Source organism: Perognathus longimembris, chromosome 23, assembly GCF_023159225.1.
Source record: "Perognathus longimembris pacificus isolate PPM17 chromosome 23, ASM2315922v1, whole genome shotgun sequence".
NCBI classification, from domain to species: Eukaryota; Metazoa; Chordata; class Mammalia; order Rodentia; family Heteromyidae; genus Perognathus; species Perognathus longimembris.
This window is the reverse complement of record NC_063183.1, coordinates 28456013-28471814: the sequence shown is the minus strand read 5'-3', so window position 1 is coordinate 28471814 and position 15802 is coordinate 28456013. Positions and strand designations below refer to the sequence as shown.

At 38.2% G+C, this 15802-nt stretch overlaps 1 protein-coding gene across 1 annotated transcript; it reads left to right on the top strand.

The window, feature by feature from the left end:
- The first annotated feature begins 5796 nt into the window (after positions 1 to 5796).
- Positions 5797 to 14094, top strand: Ctxn2 (cortexin 2). The gene is made up of 2 exons (XM_048332991.1): positions 5797 to 5904; positions 13677 to 14094. The coding sequence occupies exon 2, from the start codon at positions 13734 to 13736 to the stop codon at positions 13977 to 13979; it is 246 nt and encodes an 81-aa protein (XP_048188948.1). The 5' UTR covers positions 5797 to 5904; positions 13677 to 13733; the 3' UTR covers positions 13980 to 14094.
- The last annotated feature ends 1708 nt before the right edge of the window (positions 14095 to 15802 follow it).

Below are 15802 nucleotides of genomic sequence, written 5' to 3'. Positions count from 1 at the left end.
TAAGTTCAATATATCTAGGGCTTCAAAAATGTGTTTCAGTTAAGGACAAACCATGGGGAAAATATAAAGACAAAATGCATTATGAAAACAAGGGCAGATGCCTAACACCAGTAAGAGTTGTGCAATATAAAATTTCAAGGCAGAACATATGGTCAAAATAACCCAGTATGAAAAAGGGGCAGTGAAAGGTCACTAAACAGAAGACTGCTTTCCTCCACAGCTTATTGCATTCAGCTGTATTTGTGAACTTAAAAGTTCAACTGCTTTTACTTAGTAGTCAAAACATTATTGTAAAGTTGGATGTGGGGCTGGGAAGGTGGCTTAGTGGTAGAGTGCTTGCCTACCATGCATGAAGCCCTGAGTTCAATTCCTCTGTATCACATAAACAGAAAAAGTGGTGCTGTGGCTCAAGTAGTAGTGTGCTAGCCTTGAGCAAAAGAAGCTCAGGGACAGTGCCCAGGCCCTGAGTTCAAACCCCAGGACTGGCAACAAGAAAAAAGTTGGGTGTGATAGTGCACACTTATAAATCTCAGCTACTCATGGGGTCTGGAAGTTGTTGGTATACCAGTACGTGCTGTGCAAAGTTAAAGAGACCGTATCTTTTCAACAAACCAAAGCAAAAAAGGATAGGGTTGTGGCTCAAGTGGTAGAGCTGTTGCCTACCAAGCACAAAGTCCTGAATTCAATCACCAGTACTGGACAGAAAGAAAGAAAAATCCAAACCAAAAACAAAAACAAAAGGCCATTAAAGTGCTAAGGAAAACCAAATATAAGGCAATTGATTGCCACATTCTATTGACATCCCCATTTGTCAATTATGTATTAGCTGTTTTATATTACAAAAGCATATGTTGAAGCAGGAACAAAAACACAAACAGACTTTCCCCCTGCTTCTTTAGCCAAGGAAAATAATTTAAGACCAATTTCTATGCATTATACTGTGGTTACAGCTCACAAATTTGTGGAAATTGTATTATCATACTCATTATATTCAACAGTAAATATAGTAGAGGGCTTAAAGTATACTTTAAATGAACCAATTTAAGCCTTATGGGCAGTCAACTTAAAACCAATTAAATTAGCCTTATTTAAATAGATCACTTCGAACATTTAGTGTATTTTCCTTTGCAGAAAACTTTACCAGCAAAACATAACCTCTTGTTTTCAATGGGACTCATCAAATAGGCCAGCATTAGATCATTATCCACACTGAAGTGTCATCTTGCTCAATTCACTTATGAGTCCACTCACTTAGATAATTTCTTCACTGTTGACAAAATCCAACACAGTCATTTTCTAATCAAATCTAATCATCCTATTACTGCACTCTCTAATCCTATTTGAGCACATTCAGCATTGGCTACTCTCTAGATATCTGGTGATGAAATGACCTAGAGGAAGAACTTTAAGGAAAGAAAAACCAAAAACAGGCTGATTTAAAACATACAGCACTTTAAACCACTCAATACTTGGTGGCAAAGCTAACAGATCCATTCATTTATGGCAGAAGCTTTTAAGTAAGTTTCTTGAATTACATTGGAATTTTCAAATCAACCTCTAGGAGGCATCTACGAATGCCTAAATTGTAAGCAAAATATTTACATGTATGTATCTTTGGAGTTGGTAACATGTATTTTTTCCTGCTGAAATTTCAAAATTATTGAACATAATTTACTCTTTCCAAATGAGATTAAAGTCACTTGCATTAAAACACACAAGAAACTAAACATTACACTACAATAGATAGGAATACATTTTATAACAAAAAGTTGATGTATCATCGGTAAAGCATCTACTTTCACCTAACACCAAAAAACAAGCATTAATTTTTTAAAATAGTTGTGACAAAAGTAATTTGTGTTTGCATTTAGCATATTATTTTGTTTTGCATTTGGAATGCATGTTATCTAATTGTGAGTCAATTGCAACATTCATATAAAAAGGCACAACTACATTGAGACATTTTAGCTCAGGAAGAACAATCACACTTTAGTCAGACAAGACACAGATTTCTCTGAAGATTACATAGGGACATCCTATTTATAACTTCAGATGATCCCAGTATACAAAACTTGAGAGCAAGAAGTCAACTGGAGCCAATGTCATACAAGCAAATTTTTCCTCCATAAACAATCCTAGACTAAAAGAAATACTTTCTTTCAGTTTGAGACACCCTCTCTCTTGAGTATATTCATTCAACTAGGGCTGACATACTTTCTTCTTCTGACAGTTAGCATGTCTTCCAACCAGGTAGATTAATCACCACTTTCCGTCTCTAACATAACAAAGAGTTCTTGTCCTACGAGAGATACTATTTAGGGTGCAGAAGGAGGAAAATTAGAAAAAGTGTTTGGAGAACAAGCTGATCCATAATCATTTAAATTTCTTTTGCCACTTCCACATTTTAACATACAGACATTAAAGTTTAGATCTCTAGTCTTCATTCTTGGCTAGGATATGTAAATTTCTATATGTGAAAATAAAATTTAACAATACCATATGAACGCACATAATAGCACTTTTATTATAAAATAAATTTTGTTTATTCTACTTCTGATGAGGACACTTACCTGGATAATTAATGCATTCTCATCTAAGGAAACCAAAATTTTAGCACCTAAAGCAATTGAAATGAACAAAAATATAAAAGACTTAAAATCCCACAAAAGTTTTTGGCTCTGACATCTCTGGTAACTAAAAGAAGTGAAAATGTAATCAAGTATTCAATTTTTCACTGCACATAAGAACAAAACCCAGGAACTTTCCTGGGTTGCTTTAGTAATGAAGAGGGGTGTGAGAGTTACATTCACAAGTGGGTATTGAAAGAAATAGTTTTGAGAGACTGTTTAATGACTCAGGTTTCCTTAGAAATCTTAATCAAAGAGATAGTAAGTGATTTGTTGAACAAAACTTTAATAACAAGTGCATAGTACACACTATAGATCTAGAAAGAATCACATAAGCTAGAAGTTGCTACTATAGAATATTTTTATGTAAACAAATGTCAAACATCACATAGGTAATTCTGCCTGGAGCGGTCTAAACACGTGTGCCCGCATATTTACCTTCCTAGTAACTTTTATTGCTCTAAAATAGATCATAAACTGTCTAGAACCATAGGCGAAAATATACCGCTTTAGAATCATATGTACATACTTCATGTCTTTTTTGAGAGCTAAGCAAGGACAAGCACAAGTGTTCTTGTGTTTTACCTTTTTTGCAACTCTTCATCAATTATTTGGCAACTGGAAAACCAAACGTACATATCATGTTAATGTCTTGATTTCTGTATCCTTATGACTTTGTAAAATTGGCCATGTTGTTTTACAATGTATTTCTTCAAGGGCAAAAAAACAAGCCTCAGTTATGCATCCAAGCATCTATCAGAGGAAGTGGAACATAATGGATTTCTTAATCCATTATGTTTTCCTTATTGAGCCACTTTGCTGACTTTTGAGAACATGACCACCTTTCATATAGACAAAGGGTCAAGGTCATGTCATGTCAGTTAGACACCAATGAACCTAATTTATAGTTAGAGCTTTCTTTGGCATCAGCTCAAAAGCATTAACTAGAAGCACTTCATCAAACAATATACATATGGATTTTTTTTAAAAGAAATATAGAAGTGATACAGAGAAGCCTTCAAAACCTACCTTTGCCTGTATGATGTCAGCCAGATGTGGTATGACAGATCAATGTCCATAGAAATTACCTATGAAACAAGAACCCTATCTCATTTTCTAAACTGGGTGAGAATTGGATCTGTAACATCTAGATTTAAAATTTTAATTTCTTGAGCACTTACCACGTGCCGTATTTAATGTCATAAAAAGTCAAATCAAACTACCCAACCATAATAAAAACTCAAGGAACAGGGTCCATATGTAAATAATACTCTGGTTCTGTTCCCTTGAGCTGAGCTACAAAGAAAATGGGTAGCTGCAGACCATAGTGGAAATCGAGTGGAGTCAACTGTATCATGGATCCAGACAATGTCAAAATCAAATAAATTGAATTTTCACAAATGGTTTGTTAATGTGATGCAAGCAACATGTTTACAAGAATAACTTCTGGACTGATTTGAGTAACTTTTTCTTGCAACAGTCTAGAAATATATGTGGATGGATGTCAACTTCTCTCTCTCACAGTAACTACCCTGCTAGAACACAGTCTCTTCTGCACTTTGATTGAGGAAATGTGGTCCTAAGATTAGCAACTTCAATACAATACAATACAGTACAATAAATTTCAAGAAGTGCTGCTTTGCCCAGAGTACTAAGAAAAGATATGGCCCTTAATTTCACTGAAGAGTCAACAAAGCTTATCACTAGAAGAAGATACATCTTCCCTTCTCTTCAGAAATGGGCAGTTAGGTCACCTAACTTTCAGTATATTTTAATAGTTTAAAATTTTTCCAGAACATTATAACATGATCAAATGTGAATTCCCATTATACCTCTTCCAGCATTTTGGTAAAACAATTATTGAAACCAATAAATACTCTAAAGAACCATGAGATTTGTCTCCACTCTATCATTAAACTTGGTCACACATTATGTGTTCTTTTTTCTTTTTTAACGTGAAAAATGTCCCCATTTTTTAATCTACATTTGTCTCAAACACAAATGATTCAACAGTTCACAGGGGAATCATTAAGCTTCTATACAGAGAATCTACAGGTGCTTGTAAATGGTGAGTTCTGGTTATGGATGGAAACATGATTCTGGATATCATAGAACTGAGTTTGAATAAACGACCCAGACCTGGGATATAGGGATGAGGAGACAGATTTCTGCTACTGATTGTGATGGTGGTTCGTTGGGGGAATTTTTATTTCTTCTTGCCTTGTTTCCACGTGGCTCGTCTGCGATCTCTCTATTCGACACTTTACAGAACCTACCCCTCCGCTGAGGAATTTTTTTTTTTTTTAACCAAGCATTCCTTGCTGTTATCTTGATGTCTTCTAAGGTATTGGGGAGCAAGGTCGCACCGCGCACCATTTCAGCACTGCGGACAGCGCCCGGGCGCTGACCGCGTTGGGGATGCGGTTGGGATGGTGTGGAAAAATCCCAAGGCTGTGCAAGGGAAAGGAAGAACTCCAAAGGAGGCCTTGGGTCTCCGGGGAGGGCATGGCTCCTCTCCCTCCCGCTCGCCCTCCATCTCACGAGGGGAGACTTAAGAAGGTCGCCTCCCCCTGCACAGTCCCCCTCCCCCAAAAAAAAATGCCCACCGCGGAGGAAAGCGGTGGTTCTCGCAGCCAATTCATTTACATCCTCGCTGCCCTAGGAAGAGAAGTGGGGGGGAGAAAACAAACAAACCAATGCCGCTGAACCCCGATCATGAACCTTCAGGGTGGGGTGGGAGTGGGAAAGGAGCCATCTGCTTCTCTTCTGGTTAGGAGAGAACTGAAGAAAAGATGGAGCCTGTTGCTGCTGCTGTCGGCAGTTCCCTCCCCACCCACCCCCCCTCCTCCTCGCCCACCTCCTCTCCCTTACACGCACGCAGTCGTCCTCACACCTACACCTGTGCACCAGTATTTACACCGTCATTGGGGAAGAAATCCGGGCACGCGCGCGTGCACACATACACAGACACACATTCACCCAGGTATTGGGCAGGAGTCTCTCTCCTCTCTCTGCCTGTCTCTCTGTGTCTCTGTCTGTCTCTGTCTCTGTCTGTCTGTCTGTCTCTCTCTCCTTTACACACGCAGGCTAGGGCAGAGCTTAACCCCGGGTCCTGCCTGCGGCTCCCCGCGGCGGGTGTGGCGGCGGGGGGGGGGGGGTGGTCCTGAAAACACGCCCTCTTACCCCGTAAACAGATCCGATCCGCGAGCACAGACACACCTGCCAACACGCGAGTCTCCGGGGCTGGATTTCATCTCCATGGCAACAAGCATGGAAGGTGAGACGGGCTGCCCGGGGAGTAACTTCCCCCCCCCACCCCACCACTACCCCCCGCCCCCCTTCCTTAGGCATTCGCTGACAAGGGCTGGCCGGCGGGTGCAGGGGAGAGAAGGTCCCGGTTCTCTAGGAGAGCCCGAGGGGGGGGGCGGTGAGGCTGGGCTGGGGTGGGGAGAGGCCTCCCGGGACTCAGACTCCAAACAGGGAGGGATTTCCCGAGGCTGGTGGCGGCTGTTGTCAAAACAACAACCAGCACAACAACCACACCGTGTTGTGTGTGTGTGGATGCAAATCGCCCAGTGCTTCTCCTCTTTCAGACCCAGTGGGACGTTTCCATCCTTCCTCCAGTTTCCTAAGTGGAAAAGGGAACGGGGAGACGAGCGAGGTCGAATCCTGACGATGGTCTAGGTTTCTTGGAGTGAGACATTTTGAGATTTTTTTTTTTTTTCAGGTCAGGTTTGGTTTTATTTCCCCCACCCCCACCCCACCCCACTCCGGTGCTTTTGGAAGGAATTGAGTGTCAGAGGAGCCATTCAAAGATTCTCTTTGAAAGAGACCGGTCTCAGGGGGAACTCGGAAGGGGTTCCAGGGTGGATTCTTGAAGATCCCAAGGCTTTTTGGTGTGTTTTTATTGGATCTCTAGGAAATTCTGATGAAGAAGACATCTGGGTTTGTAATGTAAGGTTTTCATTTGATCGCAACACGTTCCGTTCCTAACGATCAAGCTCTGTGCAGATGTGGTCTCAATCGTCCTCTTTACTTTTCATGAGATTGGTAGCCTTTCTGTCTGGGATGTGGATGTATAAGAGGGCTTATTATTATTATTATCATCATCATCATTATTTTAATTTGGGTTTTCTTGTATGTGTTATTTCATGAAGTTATGTATGTCATATCATTACTACTGAGATTCTTGTATCCAATAACCAGTACTAAAGTGCTTTGGCCTAGGACATTCTATTCTAATTGTCCTTCATTTGGATTTGCTGTTTGGAAAAGCATTACTCGATAAATAAACAAAAGGGGAAAACCTGTTGATTAAAATGAAGACAGGAAGTCTTTTCTTGATTTTAATGGGTACATTCTTTTTCCCCATTGCCTTCTGCAATTATGTATGGTTGAGTGAAAATTGAATAATTATGTTTCTACAAAGTGAAATTTTTAACCTCCTAATCAATAAATTTATTTCCCAGAAGAAATAAAACATCACCTGAAACATTGCTGTATATGAAAGGCTGTCAGTATAAAAATGCTTTGCTTGACTATTTACAATGGTAGGATTTGTATAACTGATCATAGATAGCGTTCCTTTGGTTTTTTGTTTGTTTGTTTGTTTTCAGTTACTGCTTGCTAACAACAAAGCAATTCCATGAAATGTGGGCTTTTTGCTATCTACAGGTATACTCTTGGCCCGATGCGATCACTCATCAGGCCTTACAAATCTCTGTGTTTGATGTTTGCCACGAAAGAAATGATGTACTTTCAACGCAGTTCTTCACTTCCAAAGAAGCTAGTTACTGCTCATGTCAGTATTTTATCACTTGCAATAATATTATAAAAATGCACTTACCGATTTCAATAAAAATGTGTGGAGACCCAGATATTAACTCAGTGTACTTTTGATAAGCTTTCTCATTTTTTTGTAGTGTACCATATTTAAAACAAATTTTCCTATTACTCAATTTTATATTCTATTCTATCTTTTTGCAAAGTTCATTTTCTCAACTACTTTCCTCAGTTAATCGTTTAGCTATTTTGTAATCTGCATTTCTCTTAAGTTTATTTCATCTTGTATTGCCCAGTCAACAGGATATTAAGATAATGTTTCCTTCCAGAGGTAAGCATCACAATATCTGTTACGCAGAACCTGATGATTGTGTGCTTTCTGAGATCTTCCAGCAACTAAAGAAAGTTGTCAAGTATTTTAGGTTTCCTACAAATTGTGAGGAAATCAGTGTTGTAAATGATGACTAGGGTTTTTTTGGCCAGTCCTGGGCCTTGGACTCAGGGCCTGAGCACTGTCCCTGGCTTCTTCCCGCTCAAGGCTAGCACTCTGCCACCTGAGCCACAGCGCCCCTTCTGGCCGTTTTCCATATATGTGGTGCTGGGGAATTGAACCAAGAGCTTCATGTGTAGGAGGCAAGCACTCTTGCCACTAGGCCATATTCCCAGCCCCTATGACTAGTTTTTGATAATACTACTATCGACAATATTCTATATCACATTGTAGTCCACAGTAGTAGAAAAACACAAAGCTGAAAATACAAGGAAATATAAGAACCTTTAGTTTGGAGACTTGAGAATAAATGAGTGAGACACATTGTTTATTTCACATCTTAAATAAAACAGAAAATGTAGGCAATTGTTTGAAAAGTCCAGGACCAGGAAATCAACTGTTACATATATGGCTTAACTACAAAGACTACTGGCTGAACATACTATTAGACAATTGCTGAAGATTTTGTTGGTTTGTTTTAATTATACAGGACCAGCCTGTGGCAATGGTCAGACTTTTTGAACTTATGAATGTTGCCTTAATTATTCTCCTTGAGAACAATTTTTATCTTTAGTGTTAAACAGAATTTGAAAGTGAATATAAAAATCTAAGGTGTTTTTTTTTCTCTTAAGCTATTAATAAAATTGCTTTTCCTTGACCATTTGTTTTGGTTAAAAACTAATTTTGAACTTCTTTAAGCCCCAGGTACATTTGCTTGGTTCCCCTATGGAAAACTGAATATAGGATCATGTCCTTCTTTTGAAAATGATTAAAAGTCTAGTGATCGAACCTATACCTTCAAACTCTGTAAATAAAATTTGTTTTTTTTTTATCAAATCCTCTTTACCATCTGACTTCATTTTCTCATTTTCCATTGTTCTTAAATCTTTCAGACACTCAACTAAAATTTTTTCATAATAGTGAAATAACGTTGAATGTCAAAATAAGGCCTACTTTTGCAGTGCTTAGATTTCATCATCACTGCTAGATTTGAGTCTGCCTTTGCCTCCTTCTAGAAACCCTAGCCTTCTTTGCTCCAGATGAATTTTCTACTACAGAATTATTAATAATTCTGGGCACTGTTTATATGAGTCCACTAGAAGATTGTATTTTCTCTTTCCAGGAGGAGCATGCATTAAGTGTTATTGCAAATTTCTTCCATCTTTAATCCTATCTGGTAAGAGCAAGCAGAGCCTTAACGGAATTAAGAATCATTCTAGAATAAGTCCAGCTTCCTAGAATACAACACTTTAAATATTTTTATGTATCTTTTGCCTTCTTTGGTGTTCCTTTTCCTAGGCAAACTCAATCATTTGTCCTCATAAATTTTGATCTGAAAATACTTCCGTGTATTGGGCTATCTCTAACCGGAATAGCTTCTTCTATATAAAGTTGGTTTCACAATGATAATATAAAGTATTTTCCCCACCTGGAATTTTATGCTAGACAAAATGGTCTTAATTAGTTTGTTTTAAATAGTCTACTAGACACCAACCCTGTATGAGACATGCTAGTCCTCGGCCTTGGACTCAGGGCCTGAGCACGGTCCCTGGCTTCTTTGTGCTCAATGCTAGCACTCTACCACTTGAGCTACAGTGCCACTTCTGGCTTTTTCTGTATATGTGGTGCTGGGGAATCCAAGCCCAGACTTATGCATGCTAGGCAAGCACTGTATTGCTAAGCCACATTCCTAGCCCCTGAGAACTACAAATGCTTAACATTCAAAACTAAACTTTTCATTGACTCTCTAAATCTATACTTTTCTCTTATTTGTTTGGTTAGTAAAAATATCTTTTTATTTTCTCCGGCTTAATGCAGTGTAGTCATCTTTAATATTTCTCTTTCCATGGCTTACTACATTACATCAGCTGCCAAATCTTATACCTTATATCATTATAAATACCTTTCAAACCCATAATGTCTCCCACATACTTACTGTTAGTCCCTTCTCAGATGACTCATTTTTTCCATGATGCTCTCTCTCTTTCCCTCAAATTTATGTCAACGGTAATCTCATCATCAATCAACCTTTGGGCAAACAAAGGTCAAACTCTTAACCTGATAGTACAGGTGTTTCATAATTTGGCTCACATGATTTTTAGAGTTCAAAGGTAGAGAAAATGGGTCTTCCCTAACAACGTTGTGAATTTGTTTTTCTTACTAGAAAATATGTAGACACAATATTATTTTGGCATTAGTCTATACAGAATACAGAGTCAAATTTTGTATGTAATTGCAGTGACTTTGCTTAGCTTAAGATTTCTCCTTTACCCTTATATCTTGAAATACATGGTTGTTACCCTTAGCAAAAAAGGAATATTGTGGGGCTGGAGCATGGCTCAAATTGTAGAGTACCTTCCTAGCAAATGTAAATCACTAAGGCCCACAACAAAGAAAGAAAAGGAAGGAAAGAGGGAGGGAGGGAGGAAGGGATGAAGGGAAGGAAAGAAGAAAGGAAGGGAAGAAGGAGACTATTTTACAATAATATACAACTATAGGAATAATAGTTTTATGTTTTATAAGAAAGAGTTTTAAAAGTGGCTTTATTCATTTGCTTAGTAAAAAAAAAAAAAAAGTTAAAATTCCCAGAATAATATGACTTACAGGGGCTGGGAATATGGCCTAGTGGCAAGAGTGCTTGCCTCTAATACAGGAAGCCCTGGGTTCGATTCCCCAGCACCACATATATAGAAAATGGCCAGAAGTGGTGCTATGGCTCAAGTGGTAGAGTGCTAGCCTTGAGCAAAAAGAAGCCCGGGACAGTGCTCAGACCCTGAGTCCAAGGCCGAGGACTGGCAAAAAAAAAAAAAAAGAAGACTTACAACTTTCTGCTATGTTTTAAAGACCTTTCAGAGATTACTATGAGAGAGCTGTCAGAGGTATGGGTTCAGACAAACACTTCAACTTTCAAAAGGAGAATTGTGAAAATAACATTAATCATGTGCAGTTACTCTATATTTAAAAGGTAATATATCCACATTTAACGAGGTTCTAAATCCTAGCTGTGTGACTTAAGCCTGTAATTCTAGCTGCTTAGGAGGTAGAGATCTGGGGATTGCAAATTCTTTTGTTGTTGTTGTTGGTTTATGTGATTTGTTGTTTGATAGGTCTTACTAAGAATCACAGAGTCTAGTGAATTCATGAGTGGCCAAGAGTTAACTTCATGAACCCCCCCAGAAGACCCTATGCTTCTGTCTAAATTATTATATTTTAAGAATATCTAAAAAATTTAGGTAATATAATAACTATATCCAGTTAAGGCTATTTATACATGGTGGCAAATTGACCTAGTGGAAAAATAAACTGTGGAATGAACTAGTGAAAATTACTAAAATTACCCTAGTGTTTTAATTTTTGTGACATAAATTATTACAATCTGGAATCCTCAGGAATCAGGTCTGAGACAGAGTTTAGTATGTCTGATGTTTACTAAAGAATGTCCTCAGATTGAATGCCTATAGAAGAGTGGAAAATTAAACAGGATTGAGCAAAAAGAAAATAAACTGTGATGTATACTCAATGACAGAATCAACTAATCCTCTGTGGAACTCTGCAGCTAGCATATTCCTTCAGTTAGATAACCATAGCTTCATATCATGTCAATCAGTTATTGAGTATTATCTTCCCTCGAAAGGGCCATGACTGAATGAGGTACTCCTCTGCAGTTGGGACAAACCATGAAAGGAGATGGCAGCTAAAAACTTTGCTAGCAACTCTCCAGATTCTGGGTAACCAGTCTGTCACTGAAGGGAATTTATGGATGTATACCATATATCCATCAATAAACAGTTAATGCTTCCTGGTACCCACATATTCCTTAAAATACCAAACGTTATAGCTAGCCTAGCAAGGTTTTATGTAGCAGAAATCAGTTCAAATTTGTCTAAATCAGTATCAGTCACATGAAAAATGTTTGGTCCTACATCTCCATATAGAAATCTTCTGTTTTTCAGTTTCGCCATCCAGCAAACAACAGTCCTGGGGCTTGAACTCTGGGCCTAGACACTGTCCATGGGCTCCTTTTGCTCAACGTTAGCGCTCTACCACTTGAGCCACAGTGCTGCTTCCAGCTTTTTTTGTGCTTAATTGGAGATAAGAATCTCATGGAATTTCCTGCCTGAGCTGGATTCGAACCTCGATCCTCAGATCTCAGCCACCTGAGTAGCTAGGATTATAGGTGTGAGCCATCAGTACTCGACCACAATAAGCTTTTACTGACAAAAACAAGTAGAGTTAGAAAAAGGGTTGTTTCAGTCACAAGATCATTAGATATTCAGCCATCTTTCCCATGGCTTGCAGGATAGAAAATTCAAGAACTTAATCTTTAGAAAGAACAACACATAAGTGATCCTAAAATTTTTTAGCATGTGCTAGCGTTCTGACACTAAATAAATACATAAAGTATGATATTTTTATTTATGCAAAGAAATTATTTAATAGAAAGAAATTCAACAGCATACTCTAGATGTGTTAGAGGGTGTCTGCCACTTTGGATTTGAAGGCAGAGTTTCTTTGTAATCCAAACTATTATAAAATACAACACTTTTTGGAATAATTGTTACTCTGCTGAATAATGTTTAAAGCTACAAAGCTACAGCCTTGTTCTGATTATGCCTTTACTCACTACCACTCATGTCTTCTGTCTTGTTTCCTGAAATTTCAATTAAAAAAAAATTCTCAATGGTTAGTCATTTAAAATAAACATTTTTAAAATTATCACAAGAGACAACAAAAATGAAAAAAATACCCAGTCCACCATTCTCAGTGATTGGATGAACAAACTATTTGGTGGCAATGTTCTCCAGAAGGGTGACTATACATTAATAATCTGATTTACTAAACTAGTTTTTTAATCTTTAATTAATGAGCTTATTAAGACTTCAAGGTTTTTATAAACTAAATTTTAAACATATTATTTTGTTGCAATTCAATGTAAACTTCCTAAACATGTTAGCTGTAGTTTTAGAATCTCAATATAGTAGGAATTTAGGGGTGGAAATCTGCATCTGAGGTGTAAAATGCATCTGAAGATGCATTCTCAGAGAAGCCAGAATGTTTAACTTGTATTTTATATTTTATATATATTATACTTAGAGAATTCTGAAAAGTAATGTAGAAGATAGGGAGGTAGCTAATGGCCCACAACTACTGCTTCTTGTCTGTTGTAAAACTGCTATGTATTAATGCAATTTTACAAATACAGTTTTTTTTTCTCTTTAGGAAAGTGGCAGTTAGTATGCAGAATGGCAGTAGAGAAGAAAATGCAAGTATAGAAGTATGAAAGCTTAAAAGGATGAAAAAATGAATAGATATTATACCTGGGTAAAAGAAATCAAAAAGTGTATCAGACAAAATGGCACTGGAGAGAGGACATGACGTAGACTTTAAACAGCCCAAATAGCTTATATGCGCTTATGGATGATATTATTTACATGTGCAGAAAAATTAAATTAAGAAACATGACAGTTCAGATCAAAGCAGCAGTGACAACTATCTAACAATGAACCAAAAGCTTTTATTTTATCTCCATGCCCACTTCCATACTTAATTTTACATCTAGAGCCATAGATTTATGTGCTGATAAAGGTAATTCTGTAATGACTGTGGTAGAAGTGGCATTTCCCCCGTTAATGGGATTCTGCTCCATCTCTGATGATGTTTTCAAATACTTTTCACGAGTCAAAGGGATTTGAAAAAATGCCAGGATTTCTTAAAAAAAAAATTCTACGCAATATCATGCAAGAGAAAGACTAAACTGAATCTACTTTTGTACCTAGGCCAAGAGTTGGTTCCAGCAGGAATTCTGAAGAGCCACAATGAAGTGCCAGTGAATAATGAGTAGCACCTACTGTGGGAATTCTTCAGCTAAGATGAGTGTCAATGAAGTCTCAGCGTTCTCGTTGACTCTGGAGCAAAAAACTGGGTTTGCCTTCGTTGGGATTTTGTGTATCTTCTTGGGACTTCTTATTATCAGATGCTTCAAAATTCTGCTAGACCCCTATAGTAGCATGCCTTCTTCGACATGGGAAGACGAAGTGGAAGAGTTTGATAAGGGGACATTTGAATATGCACTTGCGTGAGATTTCCAGGTTCATACTTTTTATGATGATGCCATTGAGACACATGGCAGATGCACTTGTAATTACCCTGACTGTGCAAGAGAGAGGTTCGTTTCATTTACTGCATTCAATAAACATCTGTGATTGATTTGTCCACCAGGCGGTGTAAATGATAAGATGTGGTTGGGATTTTTCATTTTCTTCGGTCCTACCCCTTCCCCCCTCCCCTCCCCCCTGCCTTGCCCCAAATCGAGGTCTCTACTGAATAGAGCATAAACCTAGCTGCAGCCACGTAAAGCCCCTCTATTCTTACCTGGAGCATCTGCCTCGGAGAACTGCACTCCTTCGTATGCTAATGAGCTAGATAAAGGCATCTTTCTTCCTCTCCTCTGCAGTGCCCATGTAGCCGCTCCATATTCCAGACTGAGGCTCCTAATGTAGCTGTAATGAACCAAGTCACAAACATGAGGGACCTTTAGTTCAAATAAAAACAGAATATGATTTCTTAAATAACAGCCATAGGTTAAAAGGTTCATAATTAAAAAAAAAAAAAACACCAAAAAGCACCACAACCCTATAATTGGGCATAGGTCCTAGAGGTTCTCAAAACTCACAAAGCTTTTCTAGTTCTTGTAGAATCTCTTGCAATAAAATCCTACCTTGCTTGGAGTCCAAACCAGATCTTCCTCCTATCCAACATTCCCTTCACCACCTCTTATAAGTAACATTTTAAACAGAGTAGCCAGCATGACCCTGCAGAAGGAACTCTCTAACAGAACAAGAAGTTCCGTCCACCACCGCTGGAGCTGAGCAATCTTCACCCAGTTGTCTAATCTCTGTGTTAACCAGAGGATTTTAAGCAACCCTTTCAAGTATGCTACCCTAGAAATGCTACAAATGTACTTTGAAACCTAAGGATGCGGATTTGAGATACCACCAGAAGCTTTTCAGGTCAGGACCCTACACTCAGAGATTTCAGTTTTAATGTAGACTTATCCAAGAACTAAAATTTAACTAAGGGCAAGCTATTTTTCATATCTGCAAATAAAGATAAGAACTCTTAACCTGGCTATCCTGCAAGAATATGGAAAAGACTAATATAATGTACACGAAAGCACTTTGAAAACTAAACTAAAATGTGCTATTTAAACATATCTAACTATCCTTACTTAGGATTTTCATTAGTAGTAACAATAAAAGATCTCTGTTCCTAAGAAACAGTGGCTAAGTATAAGCTATTTCACTTCTCCAGTCTCCAACCAAGTCCAACTAAGATGAACTAAATGGAAGAATATAGGAGATAAATAAATATAAAAGCATTTATGTCACTTGAGACTACAGATGGCAAAGCATGAGAAGAAGAAATCAAGTAACATCTACTGAAGCTGCACTAAATCAGGTGCCTTCTGTTTATTTGGTGTTTGTATCATCCTTTATTTTTGAGATTGTTTTCATTTTGTTTTTACCTAAATTTCCCCTTTTTTTGTGCCAGTACAGGGGCTTGAACTTGGGGTCTAGGTGCTGTCCCTAAGCTTTTCTACTCAAGTGTAGGGCTCTACTACTTCAGACACAGCTCCACTTCTGGCTTTTTTTTTTTTTTCCAGCACTAAGGACGGAACTCTGGGCCTTGTGCTTGCTAGGCAGGTGCTCTTCCACTGAGCTAAGTCCCCAGCCCCCACTTCTGGCTTTTTGTGGTTAACTGGAGATAAGAGTCTCACAAATTTTTCCTGTCTGGGCTGCCCTCCACCCTGAGATTCTCAGCTCTCAGCTTCCTGAGTAGCTAGGATTACAGGTAGGAGCCACCAATGTGGGGCATTTTTTTAATCTAAATTTTCCAAAGAAAA